General features: G+C 39.3%; 1 protein-coding gene across 26 annotated transcripts in view; it reads right to left on the minus strand.

Annotated features, from left to right (window-relative positions):
* Positions 1–21,449, minus strand: part of TCF4 (transcription factor 4) — a 359,573-nt gene that overhangs the window by 213,428 nt on the left and 124,696 nt on the right. For all 26 annotated transcript variants that reach the window (XM_086683047.1, XM_086683058.1, XM_086683075.1 and 23 more), the window contains one exon: positions 20,226–20,322. In XM_086683047.1, coding sequence (XP_086539173.1) covers positions 20,226–20,322 — 97 coding nt within the window. The remainder of the gene's footprint in view (positions 1–20,225; positions 20,323–21,449) is intronic.

Below are 21,449 nucleotides of genomic sequence, written 5' to 3' on the forward strand. Positions count from 1 at the left end.
ATGGTCGTCAGCCCAGGATGGGAGGCGTGTGTACTCTAAGGTCAAAATGCAGGAGGTAGGGAAAATGGAGAAAGGAAAAAGGACATTTGAAGGCGCACCCTCACATCTGCCCAAGGGAAGAACTCTGAATTCCCAAACAGCACAGGAGGTTAAGGATTCAGGGATAGCTGCTGGGAATCAACAAGCACGAAGTTTGGTTTGGAGCACTGGGGAGCCGAGCGAGCTTGGAAAGTAATATCCACATATGTGAGGACGAGGGAAAGGACGCAGGCACCCACCCTGAGGACAGTACAGCAAACAGACCCAGTAATAAAGAGGATGCCGTTCTCCATACGTTCTCCATCAAGATGCCAAGAATGGTAACAAAGTAAGACTAGGAATGATGAGAAAATCAAATCAATGGCCTTTCTTTACCCGGCAAGAGGTAGGGTTGCTTATAGCAGTGAGGGAGAAGTAACTTCAAAAACCCTAAGGGCACGTCTGTCTTTTTTAGTGTTGTGTACCAGGATCTAGCATACTGCCTGGCACTAAGAGGTGTCCAATACGTGCTGGCTGCATCAGTGACTCAGTGAACACCCTGGAAACACAGCAAGACTTCATAAACACTTAACAAATACGTAACGAACATTAAACAGTGGGCATACTGGAATAACTCTTAGACTGAGATCTTGGGGGACAAAAAAGATGTCTTGGTTATTCAAAGGCCATTTAAGATAATTTTTTTTTTAAGTACACCAGCCTGTTGTTCCCTGTAAGGGTAAATTTCAAAGGGGCTAGCCTAATGAATTCATTAGATAAAAACAAATCCAAAAAATTATTTCCAACCATCCTAAGAACCACAGTTAATTGTCTTTCCTCTCCTTCCCAGCTGGTTCTTCATTCTTTCAACTTTTTTCAAGGTTTTTTGGGTGACCACTGCTAGCTTTAGGGTTTTATTAGTTTTTCTTCTCACTCCTTGATCACCTGTTTCAGCATGATCCTGATTTCTTTTGTATTTTTTCACTCCCCTGGGAAATTTATGTCTGTTTCTGGCATCTGTCCCCCATCCTCTTTTGTGAACACTGAGGTGAAAAATTCATTTATTTTTTAGCACTGTCTCAATTGCCTGTCAATAAATTACCCTTTCTATCTCTTCAAGGCTTGACAAACCACTTTTCAGACCTCCTGGTCTTTAGGCGCTTTCAGAAATAACTCATTATTATTTATCATCACCTCATAGGTAATCTTTCTTGCTTTTTTTCACTCTTGATTTTGGGATATTTTTTAATATTCTTAACATCTTCCTGCAACCATGCCATTCTCTTCCACTATACCACTCAATGTCAACTGTAACTCTTTCTTAATACATAATTGCCTTGTGCTCTGCAGTTTCCAGTTCTGTTTGCCTGATAGCTGTTATATTCTCACAGTGCGTTTCTTCTTACCCAGCAGAACTGTGGGGCATCCGCATATTGACTTCCTCTCTGAGCACGCATGTCCCTTCCCATTCCCAGTGTTCTTCCCTTCTCTACTTATCCCTTCTTTTTCTCATTCCGTTTTACAGCATCTAACGTTCAAGGCTGAGTGCTAAATTTTGTTTCAAAGGGACAGAGAGGCTGCAGTTCTGCCTACATGTATTTGGCATTTTTCAGTGCTTAAATCAATGGCTCAGATAATATTTGCTATGAAAAGCATCATTTGATGACCAAATCCAGTGCAACAATCCGTTAGGTCCAAACTCCTACATGTGTCGCAAATTTGCATAACCCAATCAAGCTTCCCTGCACTTTTTTCCTCTTCTCTAGTTTGACCACAGACTTGCTGAAGCCTGAGCTGGATAATCATTATGCTCTTAAAATACTCTCCAATTCTACACTTCCAATCATATCCTTTGTTTCACATAAAACTTAATCAAGAGGAGTTTTATGTTAAGTTTCCACTTGTTCATAATGATAAATAGCTTAAGCTACATTCCGTACATTCCCAAACATTATTTTTCTTTCTATATCATACACAGATAAATTACATTTTATCTATCTTGTCATCCTCTATCATGTCCATATTCTAGGGGTCCTTACTACCTGATAGGCAGAATTTAACTCTTTTTCCATTGCAATTTTTATAACCTTTAGTTATCAGCCAGTATTAGCTTGTAATTTCAAGTGATGTCCACTCCTTCTAAACTGAAAAGTTAAAGAATGAATACCAGCAAGTTATCTGATTTTCTGATCCGTGTTTATCACAGCCATCTAAACAGAGTAAACTGCATGTAGTATGCATATTAAAATTATTTCTTAAATACAAATTATACAAAATAGGACAGCTTGACCTTTCTGGTAAACACCAGCTAATAAATACGACAAAAAGTGCAGAACAGGAGAATTTTGCCCCTCCAGTGTCGAACAGACTAAGGGTGCCATGTAACAGTACTGAGTAATGTAGGCAGCAATCAGTAGAAGCTCTTCAGCAGCCCATAGAATAGTGTGAATATATATACCGCCCTTTATCCCAGAAAAAAAAAATCGACATACGCATTTTAAGTACATAAAAATTTGCACAAATAGAAAGTGACTTTCCTAGGATCACTAAGAAATCATGGCGATCTGATCTAATTGGTAATGCTTTTAAGCACCACATTTAACTGGATTTTCTTATAGCACTAATGTTCCTCCACTGACACAACTTAGCAGGCAATGTATTTACAAACTATAATAGCCTGAAAAGAATTAACAATGAACAATGTGCAAAATAGTCAATTACAGGCTTAAACTTTAAACAAGCACTTACAATGAAGATTAAAAAAAACTATCTTGGCTATTGGGTCATTTTCCAGGCTACTAACTGCTAAACCATGTGCAGAACGTGCTTCCAATTTAACCATCCAGATTTTCTAAACAGGCAGATAGCTTTGCTCTGCAGGCAGAATCAAGTTGGTCTTCAATTTGATTTTTAAAACAAGGCAGTTCTACAGAAACCCAATAAGCTTTTGGCTACAGATTATCTGAAAAATAAAGAAAAGGGGAAGTGGGTTTTATTTTAAACACCTTAATTTGTCTGTCTATAAAAGTGAAAAATATAACCTTACTTTGGTCTAGAAAAGGGTAGTAGTTGAATAAATTTTACAGCCCCGTCAATTTCAGAGGAGTAATTGTCACAAGGCCCGGCTCTTCTGAGACACAGCACTGGCAATGGATGCCAATACAAAAATAACATGTTGGAAGTCATGATGATTTTTAAAAGCTACAGAAAAAAAAAAAAAAAAACTGAATGTTTCCTAACTTTCCTAACTAATAAAGCACCTCTCAGACCTCACACTGGAGACAACAAAATCTGAAAGTTTCATTCTCGGAAGGCTGGCTTCCCTCTCACAATGCACCAGATCAAAATCCACACACAAGGAAATGAGCAGAATGTAAGTCAGGTGCACAGGAGGACTTTTGTGGATGAAGAGACTACAGAAGTCTTACGCGCTGGTATGATGAACCAAGATGAGTTGGCTTTTTTCAGGTACCATTTGTACTTCTTGTGGATATGCCTAAACAGAAGACGTCAAAGAACGATTTGTCCAGAAAGATGACTGCAACTGCAAATAGTGTACTGATGTCCCTGATGACTTGTCACCATTGTGACATTCATTACGAAAACAAGTCAGGTTGATCTAACCTTGGCTCATGTCAACCTAGACCTTCAACAAGGTCCTACTGCTTGATTATAAAACAGGTCACTGGATGCTAATCCACTCCCTCTCTTTGAGTATGCCTCGCTAGCAGGTTAATGTCCTGCAGCAGGACCCTGTTCTTAAAACTCCCTAGGTGCTCACACATGGCTCTCACAGATCTTGTATGTCACAAGAACTATATTCCTGAAAAGTTATCATGAGTCTAATTTTCATAGTCTAAATTTAAAGGCATCTTCTGGCAAACCCTCTATAAAGAGAACAATTACTCTTCAATTTATCTTCAGTATTAACCCAAATTTTCATTTAACCTTCAGCACCTATATAATTTAGTATATGGCTCAACTTGTAATTTCCTATATTAAAATTACTACAGATGAAGGACACCTAGGACTTTGTCCAGGTAATTTTAAGATTTTTGTTGTTGTTGGTTCGTTTTGAGTTCTTCTCTCATAAAGCTCTACAAAGTTAGCCAGTTTATAATTATCAGTCAATGGCAACATTATTCATAACCATATCCTATCTATTGCCTGGTAAATAGGTTAATTACAGTACTCAATATCAAGAACCACATTTGCTTCTTCTGTTGGCCAGAGAAAAATAATTTGTCTTAAGACTCCTCTCCAGAGAGAACATCACCAGTTAAGGATTCACAATTACAGAAATAGCCCCCAGTTATTCCCCACATCACTGCAACAACAGTAATGCTGAACATTTACTGAGTGCTTACTATGTTCTAAGCACTTGTCTATGCATTGCACATGTACGACCTCATTTATTTCATCCAACAATCCAAACAGGTAGATTTTACCACTATCTTCAACGTTTAGGTGAGGAAACTAGTGGAAAGGGTAGTCAGGACTGAAACTCAAGAGTACACACTGCTAAGTATCACACTGAACTATCTGCAGTACTGACAGAACCAAATGATGGACTTGGCACATTTGTAGACAAAAACCAAAACGCTTAAATCTGTTAAGAATAGATACAAAGTCCCATCCTACACAGGGAAGTAGAAGACCTGATTGTAGAGTAATGGATATTAGGGGCACCTGGGGGGGCTCAATCGGTTAAGCATCTGACTCTTGATTTCAGCTCAGGTCATGATCTCACAGTTCCTGAGGCTCCGCACTGATAGCTGGAGCTGCCTGGGATTCTCTCTCTCCCTCCCTTGCTGCCCCACCCCCGCTCATGCACTGGTGCTTTCTCTCTCTCAAAATAAATATATAAACTTAAAAAAAAAAATAAAACCATGAATATTAAAAACACAATGGCTTTAGTGGACAACAAGCTCAATTTTCAGTCACTGCTAAAACATGGATGTGTAAATGGAACCTTAGGCTGCATTAATACTGACAGTAAAAGCAAACCCACTACTGATTAAACCAGATCTGGAATATTAAGGTAAGTCCTGTTCCCATTTGGAGAGGGAAAGAGACCCTAGAACACATGCAGAGGATGTGACCAGTAGTTAAACCATGCTGTATGATACACTAAATGCCTTCCAATGGCACTTTTGAAGGAAGCGAGGATTATCCTCCTGAGAAACATGTGTGGAAAGAGAGACAATGCACAATGCCAGGTAGCTTTGGAGGAGGAACCCGGTACCCCAGGCTGACAGCTACACAATTGAGAACGTTCAAAAAGTCAGAGCTGTCGAAGTGCAATGAATTACTTTGTCAGTGGCAGCTTCTCCAATGCAGTGAAGCCCCCAGCAGAGGAATGAGTGCCCGTTGGGGATCCTTTCATTCATACATTAGTCATAGTGTCATTTGTATGCCAACAGACTTGCCAGAGCCTCATCTAGAAGGATTCCTGTGTTGGGAGGGGAGCTGATGTAAATCAGAAAGAACATAAGAAGAGCTGTAGATTCCATTCGACTGTTAAGGATCTAGGGTATCTTTCCAAAATGGTGGATACTCTGAGACAAGAGTTTCATTGTAACCTATCACAGTGGAAGAAAAGAAGGAAGAAGAGAGGGAGGAAAGAAAGGGAGGAGGGAGGAAAGAAAGGGAGGAGGGAGGAAAAAGGGAGGAAAGAATTTCAAAATAGTATGTTAGGAATGAGTGATTAAATATAATACTGAGAATGATTTCATGATCAAATCAAGCATTATCCAGTTTTCTCAAAGGTACCAAATGTGTAGAGAGGAAAAGATGAGGTAGAGGCACTTTTTATCTCTCTCTCTCTTTTTTGCCTTCAACTTAAGATCTTTAGACAGAAAAATGATTAATCAGAAAATAGGTTCACTTTTCTGGTAATTTATCCATTCCCATGACGTCAACTACCAAATATGGACTGCTGTATGCCAAATCTGCAATCCCAGCCCAGAGCCACAAATCAATCCACCCACAGTCATCTCAAAAATTCATTTTGTCCAAAACCGAATTTACTTTTAGTCCCCCATAACTTACATCTCCTCCTATATTACACATCCTAATGAATGGCACCACCAACTACCAGGTGGCCTAAAACAGACCAAGGCTAAGAAGCCAAAGATGACCCCTCCCTTACCCATCAGTTACCAACTCCAACCATTTCCTTCAGTTTTTATCACTCAGATGCGTATCCTCCTCTTCATCTCCATTGCTCCTGATTCGGTTCAATCTCTCATCATTTCCTCTTGGAAGTGCTTTAATCACCTCCTGAGTAATCTCCCTGCCTCTCCTGTTGCCTCCCGTTTTCACTGTTGCTGGAGTGACTGTCTTAAACTATAAATTGGATCATGTTATCCCACTATTTAAAATTAGTCTTTGAGTAGTCTGCCACATGCTTCAATGAAAACGCAACTTCCTCCACCTACCTATTTTTCTAGGGCCAGGATTCTAATCCTACTTTCCCCATCATCCCCTTCTCTGAGTTCTCCCAGTCTCACGGAATGACTTCTGTGCCAGCTCCCTGTAGCACCCTCTCACTCCCGCACCTCTGCCCAAGCAATTCTATCAACTGGCCATTTTCTTTTCACCTGGACAGTTCTAACACGTCCTCTAAGACTCACTTCATGCAATATCACTTACCATATAACTAAATTCATGGGGATTCTCCCCGTGACCATCCCCAAGCCCCTCTCTCTTGTCTGCCTCAAGTCAGAGTCAACTGACACTGTGAACGCTCACTTTCCCAGCTTCCCTTGCAGCTACAAGTAAACCTGCAACAGATTTGGCCAACGCATCATGAGCAGAATTCTGCTCAAGGTCACCAGTTCCCAGGAATGTTTTTTTTTTTTTCTCTTCCTGATGGAATAGGACAGATGGAGGTATAGATGCTACTCTGATTTCTGCCTTTCTGGCTTCCAATTGTGAACTCTGATGCTGTCTGGGGCTCACCAGCCATCCTCAAAGAAATGCAAGAGGAGAGAAAAGGCTGAAGAATGAAAATCGGTGCGCTAAGAAAGGAAAAGATGGCAGCATTGGTTTGCTGAATCCACACAGGCAACGTCCTACCTCCAGACATCCCATTCAGTGAGGAAAAAAGCCATCCTTATTCAACTAACCTACTACTGTCACGTATTCTATTAGTTGCAGGTGAACACATGCTTAACTGCTACCGTACCTCAGGGAGTTTTTTCCGTATTCTCCGCAAGTGAGGCAGTGCAGGGTGGTTAAGAACACGGGCCTTGGCGTTCAGCAGATAGAGCTTAGAATCTGGGCTCTGCCACTTACTACACAACATCAGACAGGTGACCTAATCTCTCTGACCCTCAATTGCCCCCCACCAACCCCATAAAACAGAAATGGCCATGCCTAACACAGAGCTTTATTGTAAGAACAAACAAGACAATGGGTGTACTTAGCCCATGCCTGATACACGGTGAGCACCAAAACATTTTAGTCATTATTATGAGGAATCAGATGGTTGGTAGCCCAGATATATATATATATACAGCACCCTGTACACACATGATTATTTCCCTAATGTCCTGATTTGCAACCATCTGATACCAACCTGATTCCTTCCTTAGACTATGAGCCACACTGGAGGCAAGAAAAGGGGCATGTCACTATGTAGTTAGTACTTAAAACAAGGCACGGGCGGCACAGACTTTTCACAGAGATCTATCAGATTAATAAATAAATGAACCAAAGACTAATTTGAGTATTGAAGTGTATCAGTTTGCCTGGCTTCTAGCACAAATGGAATTTATATAGATGGTTAAAGGAACACATATACGGACGACCATATGATTGCAGACAAATAACGATAACACATTAATTGTATTTACCAAAGAAGACATTCCAACCCTTCAAACAGTGAGATATTCTGGTTTGCTTTCACAGACATGTAATTTGCCCTCTTCCTCACTGCCATACGGGAATGGCACTTCCTCTCCACTGGAAAATCAAGACAGCAAAGATCTGAGGTATAAAACCTGCTTGTGATACAAGCAAGCCAGAAACGGAACTTGGGATCCACGTTCCATCCTCTCTGCCACTTCCAACTTTGCCTCTAGAAAAGGCTCTCTCTCTGAATATTTACTTGTGATGAAGTTATAAGATGCACAACCCTCACAATTTTGCGAGGGGATAATGTGGGGTTCACAGGGGGAGGCTTCTCTGGCAGGTCATCAGCCTCTAAATATTAGAACGAGCCAAATATTTTTTCTAAGCAGTGCCTTGCCATCTACGGTCCAACTCATACAAAACGGGGTTTATTACATAGGCATGCTGTTTACATGCAACCACTCAAGTATGTTGCCTAATCACAACGACCAGGGAAAAACCGCCTTTGATATAAAAACCAGCCCTCCCTTAGTCATTAAGATTTTCACATGACTTGAGAGCACTTTCTTCTTCCATACAGAGGATTCCTCCTTCGTCATAAGGAAACCTGAGTTGCTCTGATAAATCGAAATTTAGATATTGCATGATGGACGTACAAGCCTACATTGGTTTTTAACTATCCACCTAAGTGCACTCTACTGCATACATCCCGCCTCTTAACTAGAGCACTCAGAAAAGCCATCGTACTTTGCCTGACTAACAGACCATGTCGCGAACAGCTAAATGGCCTAGCAAATGCAAAGAGTTTCCCATATGTTCACTTTCCAGTGTTCACGGAGGTCCACTACCTACGCAAACCGACTGCATCTCCACAACCACATTCCACCTGGAGGCACACAGGTAACTTCGGGCGGCCATCTAGCTCTGGACACTATCAGCAAATCAGAACCAATTTATAAGCAGTTCCTCTAGTGTTTGCAAAGAACATTACCGTGTAGTCACAATTACAGGAATAGGGAGTTCTCTTACTCTGCGAATATTTTAAAGAAGTCACATAGAGGCTTCTTTTTATGCTAGAGCAGGTGTGAACTCAATTCCACTCTAAAACTAGTATCAGCCCAGCTGAGAGAACAGTCGTAAATTTTTATTTCAGAACTAAATGAAACTCATGAGGGTATGGGGCAAAATCTCGTTAACTATTAAAATGCCTTTAAAAGACTGTGGGCAAGGCTGCTTTCTTTTGTTTTATTTCCAATTTGGTGTTCAAACTATATATAGAATGGTGCAGTGAATGAAAATGCAATCACAGAAGTATATCTATTTAGAACATTTTATTTGGAGGTAATGAAAAATTTCAGAGTGCTCTTTCCCCCGACCACATCTCTATGAATTAGGTCAGTGAGTGAAATAAGGAAACCAAGGGTAAAATGAAAAATGGTTTACTTAGATCACCGTAAGATTATCAAGCAAACTACTATTTAGTAGGTCGGTATTTTCCCATAACTAGTTACTAGAATGCCTAACAGAGGTTGTCCACAGCTACTTAAGTAGTCGGCCATGATATTTCATCTATTTATGCTCAGTGCATCTCAATTTCCAAATAATATTTGTGAGCCCATCAATAAATAAGGACAAGGGAAACTATGCAATGCAAACACACACACACACACACACACACACACACACACACACACACACACTCACACACAAGATAAAGTATAAGTTTAATCCTGTCAGGAGACCAGGGTTTAAGGCTTCCAAAAATACAGATACTAGGCTCACTTCCAACTACTCCAAAATTTCTGAAGGAGACGGGGTCACTAATAAATTTTCCTCCACAATTTGGTATTGCCCAATTAACTACAATCAGTTACACATAAAGAGTTTCTGTTTGCATCTGAAGCCTTCAGATTTGGCTGCTGAACTGTTAAAAGTACAGCTTGGTCTGAACAGCCAAGGTGAGGAAAAGGCAAGAGCAATTAGTAACCTAGTAATTGCAAAGAGTGGACCATACCAGTGCCGATAATGCTAGAAAACTGTACTGTGTGATCAGAATGCTCTAAAGTTACATTTTTATGTGTCTCTTTCTCTCTCATCTTTTGCTTCTTTTGTCTCTTCTTTCTCCACCAAGTGTTATCAGATATTCCACACTTTGTATTTTCATTCAGCTTTAATATGGCCCATGAAGAGGTGGCATTTAATTAATCACTTCCACATTCTGCCAAAATTCGCTATATGATCCTCGAGTTTGCACACCACTTTTGCCAAACTAGTCAGACCCAATAAACAGAAAAAGCACCTAGATAAAACAAAAGTACGCAGGATAATAACTTGCAGTAACTGAACTGAAGTGCCTGGTGCTGTTCATATTACTTCACTTAAACACAGAGCAACAACTCAGACGAGAAATTCCATGAGAGCACTAAAGATTGCCCAAGGTCACACAACTGGAGAGTAACAAGCTAGGCGTCAACCCAACGTCCAGCTAGAAACAATCCTTGCTCGGCCTACCATCCTCCACTTTGCCACTATTAGGGCTTTAGTGGGATTTTCAACCTATAAGAAAGCTCATGATGTTTTATTTCAAACAGAAACACTATCATCAGCAATATTTTACACCATACAAAGTGAAGCTTCCTTCCGGTGTTTCCTATTAATAAGCATGTGTCAAGGAATTGAGGAGTGATTAATAAACAATCCTCGGGAAGATGAAAAATGTTTGGGCTGTATCTGTTAAGTGTTTAGGAACAAATTTAATTTAACCCCAATCTATGCTCCATGCATCTTGCAACTGTGGGTCCGGAGGCCTGATTCTGCAAAAGGAAATGAAATGGGATCCACTAAATACCTTTTTCTACTCAAAAATAATACAGAGTTCCTTAGGAAGGACCCAAAAACCCTTTGAAGTAAAGAGAATCAGAGAATAATCACACGCAGAGCGACATTCTATGCCAAGCCTCTCCGGAGAAGAACAAACCCAGGTGGATGAGGACTGTCTCTACCACATTCCTGAGAATGTGGAAGGTCTGTGTAACAGCACCTCCTTGGTGAAAAGCAACCTACCTAGTGGTTGCTCATTATCCAGATGACCTACAATGCAGGCAAAGACATCTTGGCTTGCCAGTAGGCCCCCTCGCCCCACCATTCAAATAGCATAGCAAGGTATTTTTAGCCATGTGTAAGAACGAAACTTGAGAATATTTAAGTTGGAGGGACAAATGGCTGGAGGCAAGCATCTCACAAGGGGCATATCTGAATTCAACAAAGTTGTCCCCAAAGAGGTACTTATTTTATAGGATTACTGTGTTTGTGAACTGGCTGAAAAAGAAATCTTTCCATTCTGGTCTTGATGTTTACAGAACCGAACATTCTATGCTATCTCTACCTGTTCTTGCCTTCTGTTCCACTCTCTGTAGAAGGTAAAGGTGTCTTAAAGCTGCTAACAGGCAAACCCAAAGTCTATACATTCATCAATTAATTACAGACCAAAGTAAGAGTACCCAAAGTGTGGCCTTGCAGTGCCATAAGATAACGGTTACAGAGCAGTTAGTTGTCCCAACGCGTATCACTTCATTGCACTGCTCACAGTGATTCTGGGGTGTGCGGGTAGGACAGGTATTACTATCCTCACAGAAATGAGAAAGTTGGGGATCGATTTATCCAAAGTCCAATCACCAGGAAGTGGAACAGTCAAGACTAAGGCTGTGTTGAGCCCTCGCCTACTCTACTGTTCAGTGATGCCTCTCAACGCTTAACACTGAGTTCCTTTGCTACTGTGGTCCTAATGAAGGTTTTAACGTGAACAGAGAGAATAGGCTTATTTTCATTGATGATCCATATGGCACTCAAGGTAGACATGCAACTTTCACGGACATTATTAGTTCACAGATCCTGTGACTGTACTGACGGTTCTCCTGGAGCCAAGAGGCAATGAGAGGTTTGAGAAACTCCAAGTGTTTAATACCCCGGGACTCAAGGATCCAGTCAAGAAGCATGTTACTGGTTAATGCCACCACGGGCATATTGTAACTATCAAACTTAATGAGAAATTCCAAGAAGCCATCTTTCCGATGAAAACCTTAGAGAAAAACTTGCATACTCAATAAAAACAACACTGTTGACTTCACATCCAGCTTTCCTTTGATGACACATGGCCCTTCCCTCTGCCTATTCTCTCACTGGCCTGACTTATGCCATGACTGTGTTTGACAGAGGTGGGAAACTTCGGGCCAAAAGCTGAATCCAGCTCTCACCACAATTTCACGCAGTCTTGGCGTGTTAACTAAAATTAAATGTCTTGGGGCGCCTGGGTGGCGCAGTCGGTTAAGCGTCCGACTTCAGCCAGGTCACGATCTCGCGGTCCGTGAGTTCGAGCCCCGCGTCGGGCTCTGGGCTGATGGCTCAGAGCCTGGAGCCTGTTTCCGATTCTGTGTCTCCCTCTCTCTCTGCCCCTACCCCGTTCATGCTCTGTCTCTCTCTGTCCCAAAAATAAATAAACGTTGAAAAAAAAAATTTTTTTTTAAAAATAAAAAAATAAAATTAAATGTCTTTTGGCTGCACTTAATCCTCCACACTAAAGATCAACAAATACGATTGTCGTACATATGAAAATAAAATAGAGGGTTGTTGTTGTTGTCTTTGCTGCGGGCAAGGGGCACTCTTGTGTGAGTGCTTCACGAGGACGTGGCAGGTTGTTGGAGGTTAAGTACACAGAAGACGGTTTGAGTGGTGTGGGGCAAGGACCTCCCCTCATGGTATTTGTGACGGCATATATGGGACACTATGGCTCCAGGATGCCAGGCCTGCTCTGAATGGCTGCCACGGGACTAGCAGTGCGCATTGCCAAAGACCACCAAAGGCACCGTGGAAAAGGCTGATGGCTGCAGCTAAGGGTCCACTGCACGGCCAGGGTGCTCTGCACAGAGTGGCAGGAACTCAAGCCAGAGACCTAAGAGAGAAGGTTCTAGGTGATGCAGACACGGAGAGCGCGGACTCTGGCTGGTCACTGTCTCGCACAAAGGATGAGGACAATGAAGGCACAATCAGGCTCTTTCCTGTGGGTGACTCTCACATCTGTGCTTTCTCCACCTTCCTCATTTCGACCACTTTTTTTTTTTAATACTCCACGTCTCTCTGTCCCTTTCTGTAATTTGCTGACCAGCATTCAGACTCGAGACCCATTTTTATATTTTTCTTACTACATGAAAGTTTGAGCCTGGTTCTTCATTGTCCAAACTGTTAAGTTGAAAATTATGCATTTTTCTCTGAGAAGAAATGAAATAAACCCTGTCAATCAACAAGCCTGATATGCACTGGCCAAAGTAGCTGTTGTGTACCTCCCTACCACCCAAACTCTGAAGCTGGAGATGGCCAATGGATATCGAGGAGCAGGGAATCACACTGTGGGACTCCCTTTTCCCTGCTTCCTGCTGCATCGAACCCACACTTGACATCTGAAGCTGTGACCGCCATCTTGAGACAATGAGGGAAAGCACAAAAGAATCACCAGACACCTGCCTTGATATCAATGAGCCACAAACTGATTCTAGCAGCAGCTCACCACCAGACTTCTAGTAAAGGAGTAATTCCTCTTAAGCGACCATTAGTCACAGTTTCCATTACTTCTAAGTAAAAGCCTTCTTCCTGATACTTACTACTTTTTACTTTTATTTAACTCTAAAATGATTTATTTTCTCTTAGAGCCCATAACTTTCTATGGAAGAAATCTTCCTCTAGTATTTAGAAGATCTACACTTTCCTGTGGCTGTTGTTTTCAAGTAACATTTCATGCGATCAGTTCTTCTAAATCGTATAAAACCTGACTATGAAAATGTTTGATGATCACAGCATTAATTAGAGCATACCATACAGTAAATGGCTGAGTGGAAAGGAAGCCAGACCCATGAAAGGCAAACAGAAATTTTTATAGAGTGGACAAGTTTTCCTATCTGAAAACTGGAAACACTTAACTTTTTTCAATGGCCTTTCAAAATAAGACTGATATGACTTATTTTTTATAAATAAAATATTTTGTGGTATGTTTACTGAAAACTGAAATCTACCACCATGTAACATGATCCATTCCCTGACATTAGAATATTCTGGACAGCGAAGGATATAGTACTAGAGAATTAATTTCTGTAAGACTGGCTCTGATTTAGGGTTTTCTTCATGATACAGTGAGACAGATGTAGGACTGATTTTAATTTATGGGCTTTTCATTCAGGATTTAAACCCCATATACATGATTTCCTGATTTAGCCATGAATAAAACCATTCAACAGTCATTTACTGAGGTCCTACAACTCTATGCCAAGCATTGGCCCATGCATCACACTTCTCTCCTGGTGATATAACTTAATAAGCTATTATTTTATCTTCAATCAATCCAATCCCTTAACTATAGATATGGAATGAGCAGAGGTAGAAAAGAAACATCCATTTGAATCAGGCTTTAAAGAATAACATTTGGAAAACACATCACTAGCAAAGTTACTTGAAGATATCACAAAATAGAGATGAATGGATTACAAATAGTGATAAAACATCTCACAAGATAAAATACAGCACAAGGATAAAATGGCATACCTAAAAGATCAATGGACCATTAGATGAGAAAATTACCTCAGAGATCATTTAAAGGTCTGTTCCACCCTTGATTTAAAAATGGGAAAAAACCTGACCTGAGGAGCCACCCACAGTTGCAGCAAAACAGAGAGGAGAAAAGCCAGTTCTTTGGCTCCAAGCCTTAGCTCAAAATCAGGATTAATAATATCACTCGGGAAGACACTTAGAACAGTCTTATTTGTTAATACTTCGGGAAGACATTTTAGGTTAACATATTCAAATAACAAAACTCTGGAACGAAGAAAGCTAACAACAAATGACACCAGAATTAAATGTTTCTTCTCTCAGAAATTGCTTGTTACTACGTTACCAGTCCAATAGATAACAGATGATATCATAGTAAATTCAAGCAAAAAAAAAAGAAAGTCATTAAAAAAAGAAGACACTGAAAATACACAGACGTCCCTAACTAATGAACTTGCCAACAGCCTGCTATCACCATCAAACTTCAGAACAATTTAGAAGTGAACTAAAATTTCTAGAGCTGCCATCCGTATTCACAGTTCCATTTTCATGTAGTTATTAAAATATTATTTGACCTCTGGCACTTTAGGATATCAAACACTTGCCATTGTTGTACAGGTTTTATTTTTTAATCAAATATTTAAATTCCTGAATGGAAAGAAAACATCTGACAAAGAGGTCAAGTTAAATCTTACCCATGTTTTGAAAAAACTATGTTTTTTTTGTGGTTATTGTACGTTAAGGTTTTCAAAAACAGTATTCCTGGTTAGAGTCTCTTCATTTAGGTTTATTTCCAGTTTTACAATGAAAAGAAAAACTCCCTGTATTAGCATCTACTCACATTCACCATTTTACAAGAAGACTGTGCCACTGGCCTCTGCCACTGGGATTTGAAAACACTCACAACACTTCACCTTTATGCTGGGCTAAACTCAGGGTAGTCATAAACACTTTGAAGTAATACAAACCTAAATATTCCTGCTAGGCAAACGGAGCAGTGGAACCGAATTATAATGAGCTAGCAGCTGTCACAATATGACCACAGTAACCAAATCAAAATATCAACCGCTAACCCAGATGAGATTCAAAGGTCATCCTATAAGCCAGCAGCCTTCTTCAGTTCTGCCTGAAACCCCGATCTAATCCTGCAGTAAAATGTTCCACTGAGCTAGTTTAGAAACCAGTTACTCTACAGTGGGAAATTATTCAGGGCACTGGTAGAGTACCGTTACCGTTAGTGGGGCTACAACCAAATACCACAGTAAGGAAACTGAACCATTCACAATGGGACATGTAAAAACACAGCAGCTGATGTTGAACTAAGCTGCACCCAACTGTACAAAAGTATCACTTTTCACATCCTTCAGTTACCAATGCATGTCTATAATCTTACTGGCAAATTGCTCACTCAAACAATCTAGTTTTCAATAAGCCTCTGGAACAATAGAAGGAAAATGCATGCTTAGAGCCTTCCTTGGATCAAAAAGTTAGAGCTAGAAAATATATTGTTTTCCCATTGTAAAAACATTTGGACAATTATTTGCAGAAGTTTAACGTTTGCAAAAAAAAAACAAACAGGGTCAGAAATTTTTAAAAAAATCCATACTCTTTGCATATAGCTCTTGTTGGGATTTTCAGACTTTTCCAGAGCATATAATCCTCCTAAAAACACAAACCTCAGACCCATGGCCCTTCTGTCCTTTCAGCATATTCTGAAAGCTATTCACTGATCCCCTATAAAGGTTTAATCAAACTGTTTAAAAACTTCAGCGAACAAGTTTCCAGTAGATCAAGTGTACATTATTGCCATTAATAATCATAAGTAGTCACAAAGAAAAAGTGATTTGTTGCTTCCAGACATGAAACAGGACAGGGCATTTCAAACGAGTAAAAATGCAAACCAGCTTGCTCGTCTCCACCCAAAGAAAGCAATGAGTGAGGATGCTGGAAATGTCAGGTACACAGATATCATATCATTATGTTGTACACCTGAAACTGATACAACGTCATATGTCAATTATACCTCAATAAAAATATAAACAACATTTAAAAAAAAAAGAGAGTGCATATATGAACTGGTCAGTGCAGACAGTCAGCTAGACGACTCAGTGCTATCGTCTCTCAACTCCTCCGGACTCCCCCACACAAAAAGGAAAACAAAAAGTCATGCACGGTTATTTAAAAAAAAAATTAGGGGCTGGCTTTTTTGTTTATTTTAGCTATGTTTTCCTTTAAAGGATTTACACAATATCAACTTCCAAACTTTGTATGGCAACTGTGATTACAGACAGTAATGGAAGAAGTGGTGTAGCCTTAAAAACCAAGTAGTGTCATTAATTCCAACAGAATAGGCGTGGGGGGGGGGGCGCACATGTGTGCACAAACCCATGCTTGCATGCAAGTACACTTGCATTCATTTGTCCATTTTTACTTCAGGGATTCACAAACTATCAAATAGGGTATTACATTCAGATATGCAGGCTTGTTTCTAAAAGAATAAATTAATGAAGATAGTCTTTTACTCTTATAAATGACATACCATTTTGGAAAAAATCGAAATGCATAAATACATTGAGTTTTGGTGTTTTGGTGCCAAACATAAGTATTTATATCACAAAAAGTGCAATGTTTATGCAAAGCCATTCATGTGAAATCAAAAAGTTCAGAGTTATAATATTTATAACTCTTTTATTACCGTAAGAGTTCAGGAGCAAATGTTAGCAATGCCTGTATGGTTTCTCCAAAATAGTGTATTGCCATAAAGGACAAAATATATAACAATGATGCACTCCCAAAAGGAGAGAGCAGTTCATTACTTTTTTCTTTCCTTGCAAGAAAATAAAACCTCGCTAAGTGAACAGTTTACTTAAAAAAAAAAAAAAAAATCGGGTCATCTGCAGTTAATAACTCTTTCCTGTAAAATTAGTGTCACTTGTTTCTGTAGCAGACGCCTAATTCAGTCACAGGCTTGATTGATTTGACAACACAGAATCCGCTCCAATATAAAGTGGTTGATTTATTTCTTATGCTATAGCTTTTACCCTAATTGTGACATCATAGCAGAATCAAGTCTTTAACATGTAAAGAAATCCTTTGTAGTTTTACTGAAAACTAAAGATTCTGAAAGCAGGTATTGACTGTAGTCAAAAACTCACAATGAAGTCTAACACCTGCTTTTGGAAGAATGAAAACTTGCACCAGGATCATGACACAGAATATGGATTTGGACACAAAGAGCAGTTCAGATCATACCATGTACTCTGTGAGTTCGAACTTGTGGCCACACTAATAGATCTTCCTTGATCTCCGCCTCCATTTGTAAACTGGCTGTCTTTAATTTCTCGAAAACAACCCATCTTCTCTTTGTAAAAGTGCCGCATAACATCTCAAAGTGGTCTTATTTTAAATAAACAGCGGCTTGGGCAAAAATCAATGAGAAGCTTTGTTCCCCTAATCTAGCCCCGAGATAGACAAGCCAATCAAGAAGGCATTTGGGATGTGAGAAATTACAGGGGTGGGAAGAGTTCGTGAAGCATCATGGGCAGTTCTCTAAAAATATTTTTAAATTCTTTTCCAAACTAAAAATGCAAGGTATTTCATAGTTGTTTCAACGTCTTTTTTCCCTTTTTTGCAGACTGCGCCGTGCCCTCTCGCTCTGAGGGCGACTTTCCTGACCCCAGTCTGACACTGCCCCGTTAATGTCAGATAAACCATTTAGCCCCAGCACAATTCTATTCTGTGCAAAAATCTGCTTGAGGTGGAAAATGTAGCAGTTTGTAAACAATAAAGAGCCATGTTTCAGACCAGACAGCTTATCTAACAGAGAAGTCCTTTCATGGGGAACAGTGGGTGGGAGCCTCCCGGACATAGTAGCATTTCCTATCACAATGCAGGAGACTGTCTTGGCCTCCATATTTAAGAGTTTAATGGGAAGGAGGGCAGACGGGATAAAAGAACACAGCTGACATGGACTTTCAGCTTAAACAACAACTAAGTGAAAAGAGTCAGCTCTCACTGCTCTAGCTCCAGGCTCTCAGCCCACTTATATTTTAAATACCATTTGGATTGAAAAGCAAATTTGGCTGGTAAAACAGTTGCCCATGAGGCAAGAGATGAACAAGAAACAAATATTTAATATCCTTGTATTGCTTGGTGTATTCCGTGATGCTAATTTATCAAGTTCTTCCTTAAGAAACCCTTTTTTCACGGACAGAACATAAACTTCTAAATATGAGTAGTAATTTATTTGTCCTATTTTACTTTCACTCATCAGAAAATAGTTTTAGAAACTTCTCAGGGAGTTCTTTAATATGCCCTTTAAGTACTCCTTCCCAAGATTATTTTCAAGTTAATCTTTTATTCTGTGTTGTCAAATTGAATGAGGATAACTGGAGAAGCAAGGTGTTAGAATTTAATGTTAGTGCTACTGTCACTAAAGAGTCTAAAGCTGTTCTTTAAAATCTAGGTTGGCAAATATATCTAGTCTTCTGTATCTCCATATCCTGCACCTCCGTATCAACAATTGATAAAAACCAGGATGCTTGCTTTAGCTACAAAATTAAAATGTAAATATGAAACTTACCATTTTAAAGTAAAAGGGAACACAAATATAATAACAGCCTTAGGATCACACACAACTTCATGGTTCTCAAAGTTGGCATGATACTTAAAGGCACAAGCATATGATATTACCCATTTAAAATAGGTTGCTAGTATTTCTCTGCTTTGTCTACTTTATGTCAAATATTTGAAATTCCTTTAGATGGATTTGATGGTGACTTTTGAAAAAAATGAGCTTCAAGGACTATCTATACATTAAATAACAAGTATAGCTTCCAAGGCTTAAAAATAGGGACATTCTTTAGAAGCATTTGCAATTATGGTTTGAGAATGATACAATTATGGCTATGTGTTTTTCTTGGAGGATGGCCCAACGCCTTGTGCCAAGAAATTTAATTTCATTTATTGATGGATTTGCAATAGAATTTGACCATGGTGAGATTTATTAACATTGTTAAAAACTCACATTTACTAGGGCAAAGATCATTGTTTCACACAAAACTGAAGCAACCCGCTATTGCCCACTGCTCAGGTTACTACTGTTGAACACACATCCCCACAGGGTAAACAAAACAGAGAAGTATGCTAAGGACACCGGTATGACGGCATGCTGGAAACTCACAAACTATCTCAAGTATATCTTGCTTCCAGTGAAGGACAATACAATCTGCCTAGACCATCAGCACTAAAAAGCTCACACCTCAATAAATACACAACCAGATTTCCTAATTCAGCTTGAATTCACTACTCTGATTTAAGCGCTCTAAACCTATTATTAAAGGTGTTACTGTAACCCCTTTAGTAAGAATTCACAGGTGATACTGACTATATATCATTGCCAATGGACAGGCCCAAAGATATTTTTATTTTAAATATTCACCACTTTGACTCTGTCAACCTTAAATCAGAAAACAAGTATTGCAACATTGAAATTGGAATTCATGCTCTTCTATCTAAGGAAGACAATCCCCACAGCGATTCAGTATCACTGAAATCCTGTGATTCCACCTGGTTATAAAACGTAGTCCTTTAACCAAGCATAAATTGTCAGTATTTTTCTGCAATTTACAATTACTAGAGTGAACTGGCTACAGATTCCAGTTCCTAAAAACAGAACCTCTGTCTAGACTGTATTCTCCCCTTTCTATGGTAAAATACAAGCATTCAAAAAGTGCAGGTCAATTTAAAATTAGTCTTACTTTGTATTCTGGAATTGACAAAAGGTGGAGAGAGATTGTCATGTGACCCAAGGTCCCTGCTGGTCATGTGGTCATAGGGTGTCCCATCTCCATAGTTCTGTAAATAAAACAACATCCTAAGTTTTCATCCTGCATGAAGAAATCAGCATATAAACACCCCCTATCGACACCTCTGTGACCCAAAGACACTGAAGTCCACATTTCCAGTTACATTCCCACTCATTATAAGGAACCTCCATCTTCACAGGTCCAGTGGGTAAGAGAGGCTCTATAGGCTGCAGATTTCAAGTTTTCCTCATAACAGCTATGAAATCTTAGAAATAATAATAGTAATAGAAACAACGGGATGAAGTTGTTGACATGATTAAGTGAAATAATGTATGTATAACACCTGACATGGATAAAGTACACTGTAAATATTAAAATTATTATTTTAGTAAGCCCACATTATTTAAAAAAAAAAAAAAAAAACAAGCAAGATTGTGTGCTATCAGGGAAAATTACCCATAGCCTATAATGAATTATAGAAGTACAGCCTTTTAAACAACATTCGCTTTTACAGTATTGAAATTTCAATGTTTTGTTATAGCTGTTATTATAGTTGTACAAGAATTGGATCATTCCACAAGTAATTAACATGAAAGAATGTTAAAATTACTACAGCAGGACTGTGAATGAACATAAAACTTTAGCATAAATTAGTACTTCCGGATTCGGACAAAGTATGCCACAAAAAAGTTTTAAAAGCAGACATTAATTTTTGGCAAGAATTTGTCATTATGATGATTATCTCATTGTTTTGATGGAATTTAAAATTAAAATAATGGTTTTAAACTGCCCAGTCACTTATTAATGGAGGAATTGGTAACATACAGGAAAAGTAAAAATCATCTATATTGTAGGGTTCACATTTCTGACTAAGGTGCATAAAGTAACCAAAAAGGAAAAAAAAAAAAAAAGGGTCGATCTGCTCAGCTGGTTGTACCTCCCACAAAGACCAAGTCAAATTTACTCAGAGGTGTCAGTTGCCATGTTAGCCAAAGGGCAGAATCTGTCCACACAAAGAAAGACAGATACTGTCTGTACATCACTTCCCTAGAAAATAACTGGAACCTGTAAGGTTCCAAATAATCCTGTTTTTAATCACCTTCCCTCATTTAGAAAAATTAACTTGAATGATATTGTAATCTCATGCTGCCAATATATCAGTGTATAAAAAGATGT

The sequence above is a fragment of the Puma concolor genome, chromosome D3, assembly GCF_028749965.1.
Source record: "Puma concolor isolate L17-30 chromosome D3, mPumCon1.1.hap2, whole genome shotgun sequence".
In the NCBI taxonomy this organism is placed as follows: domain Eukaryota; kingdom Metazoa; phylum Chordata; class Mammalia; order Carnivora; family Felidae; genus Puma; species Puma concolor.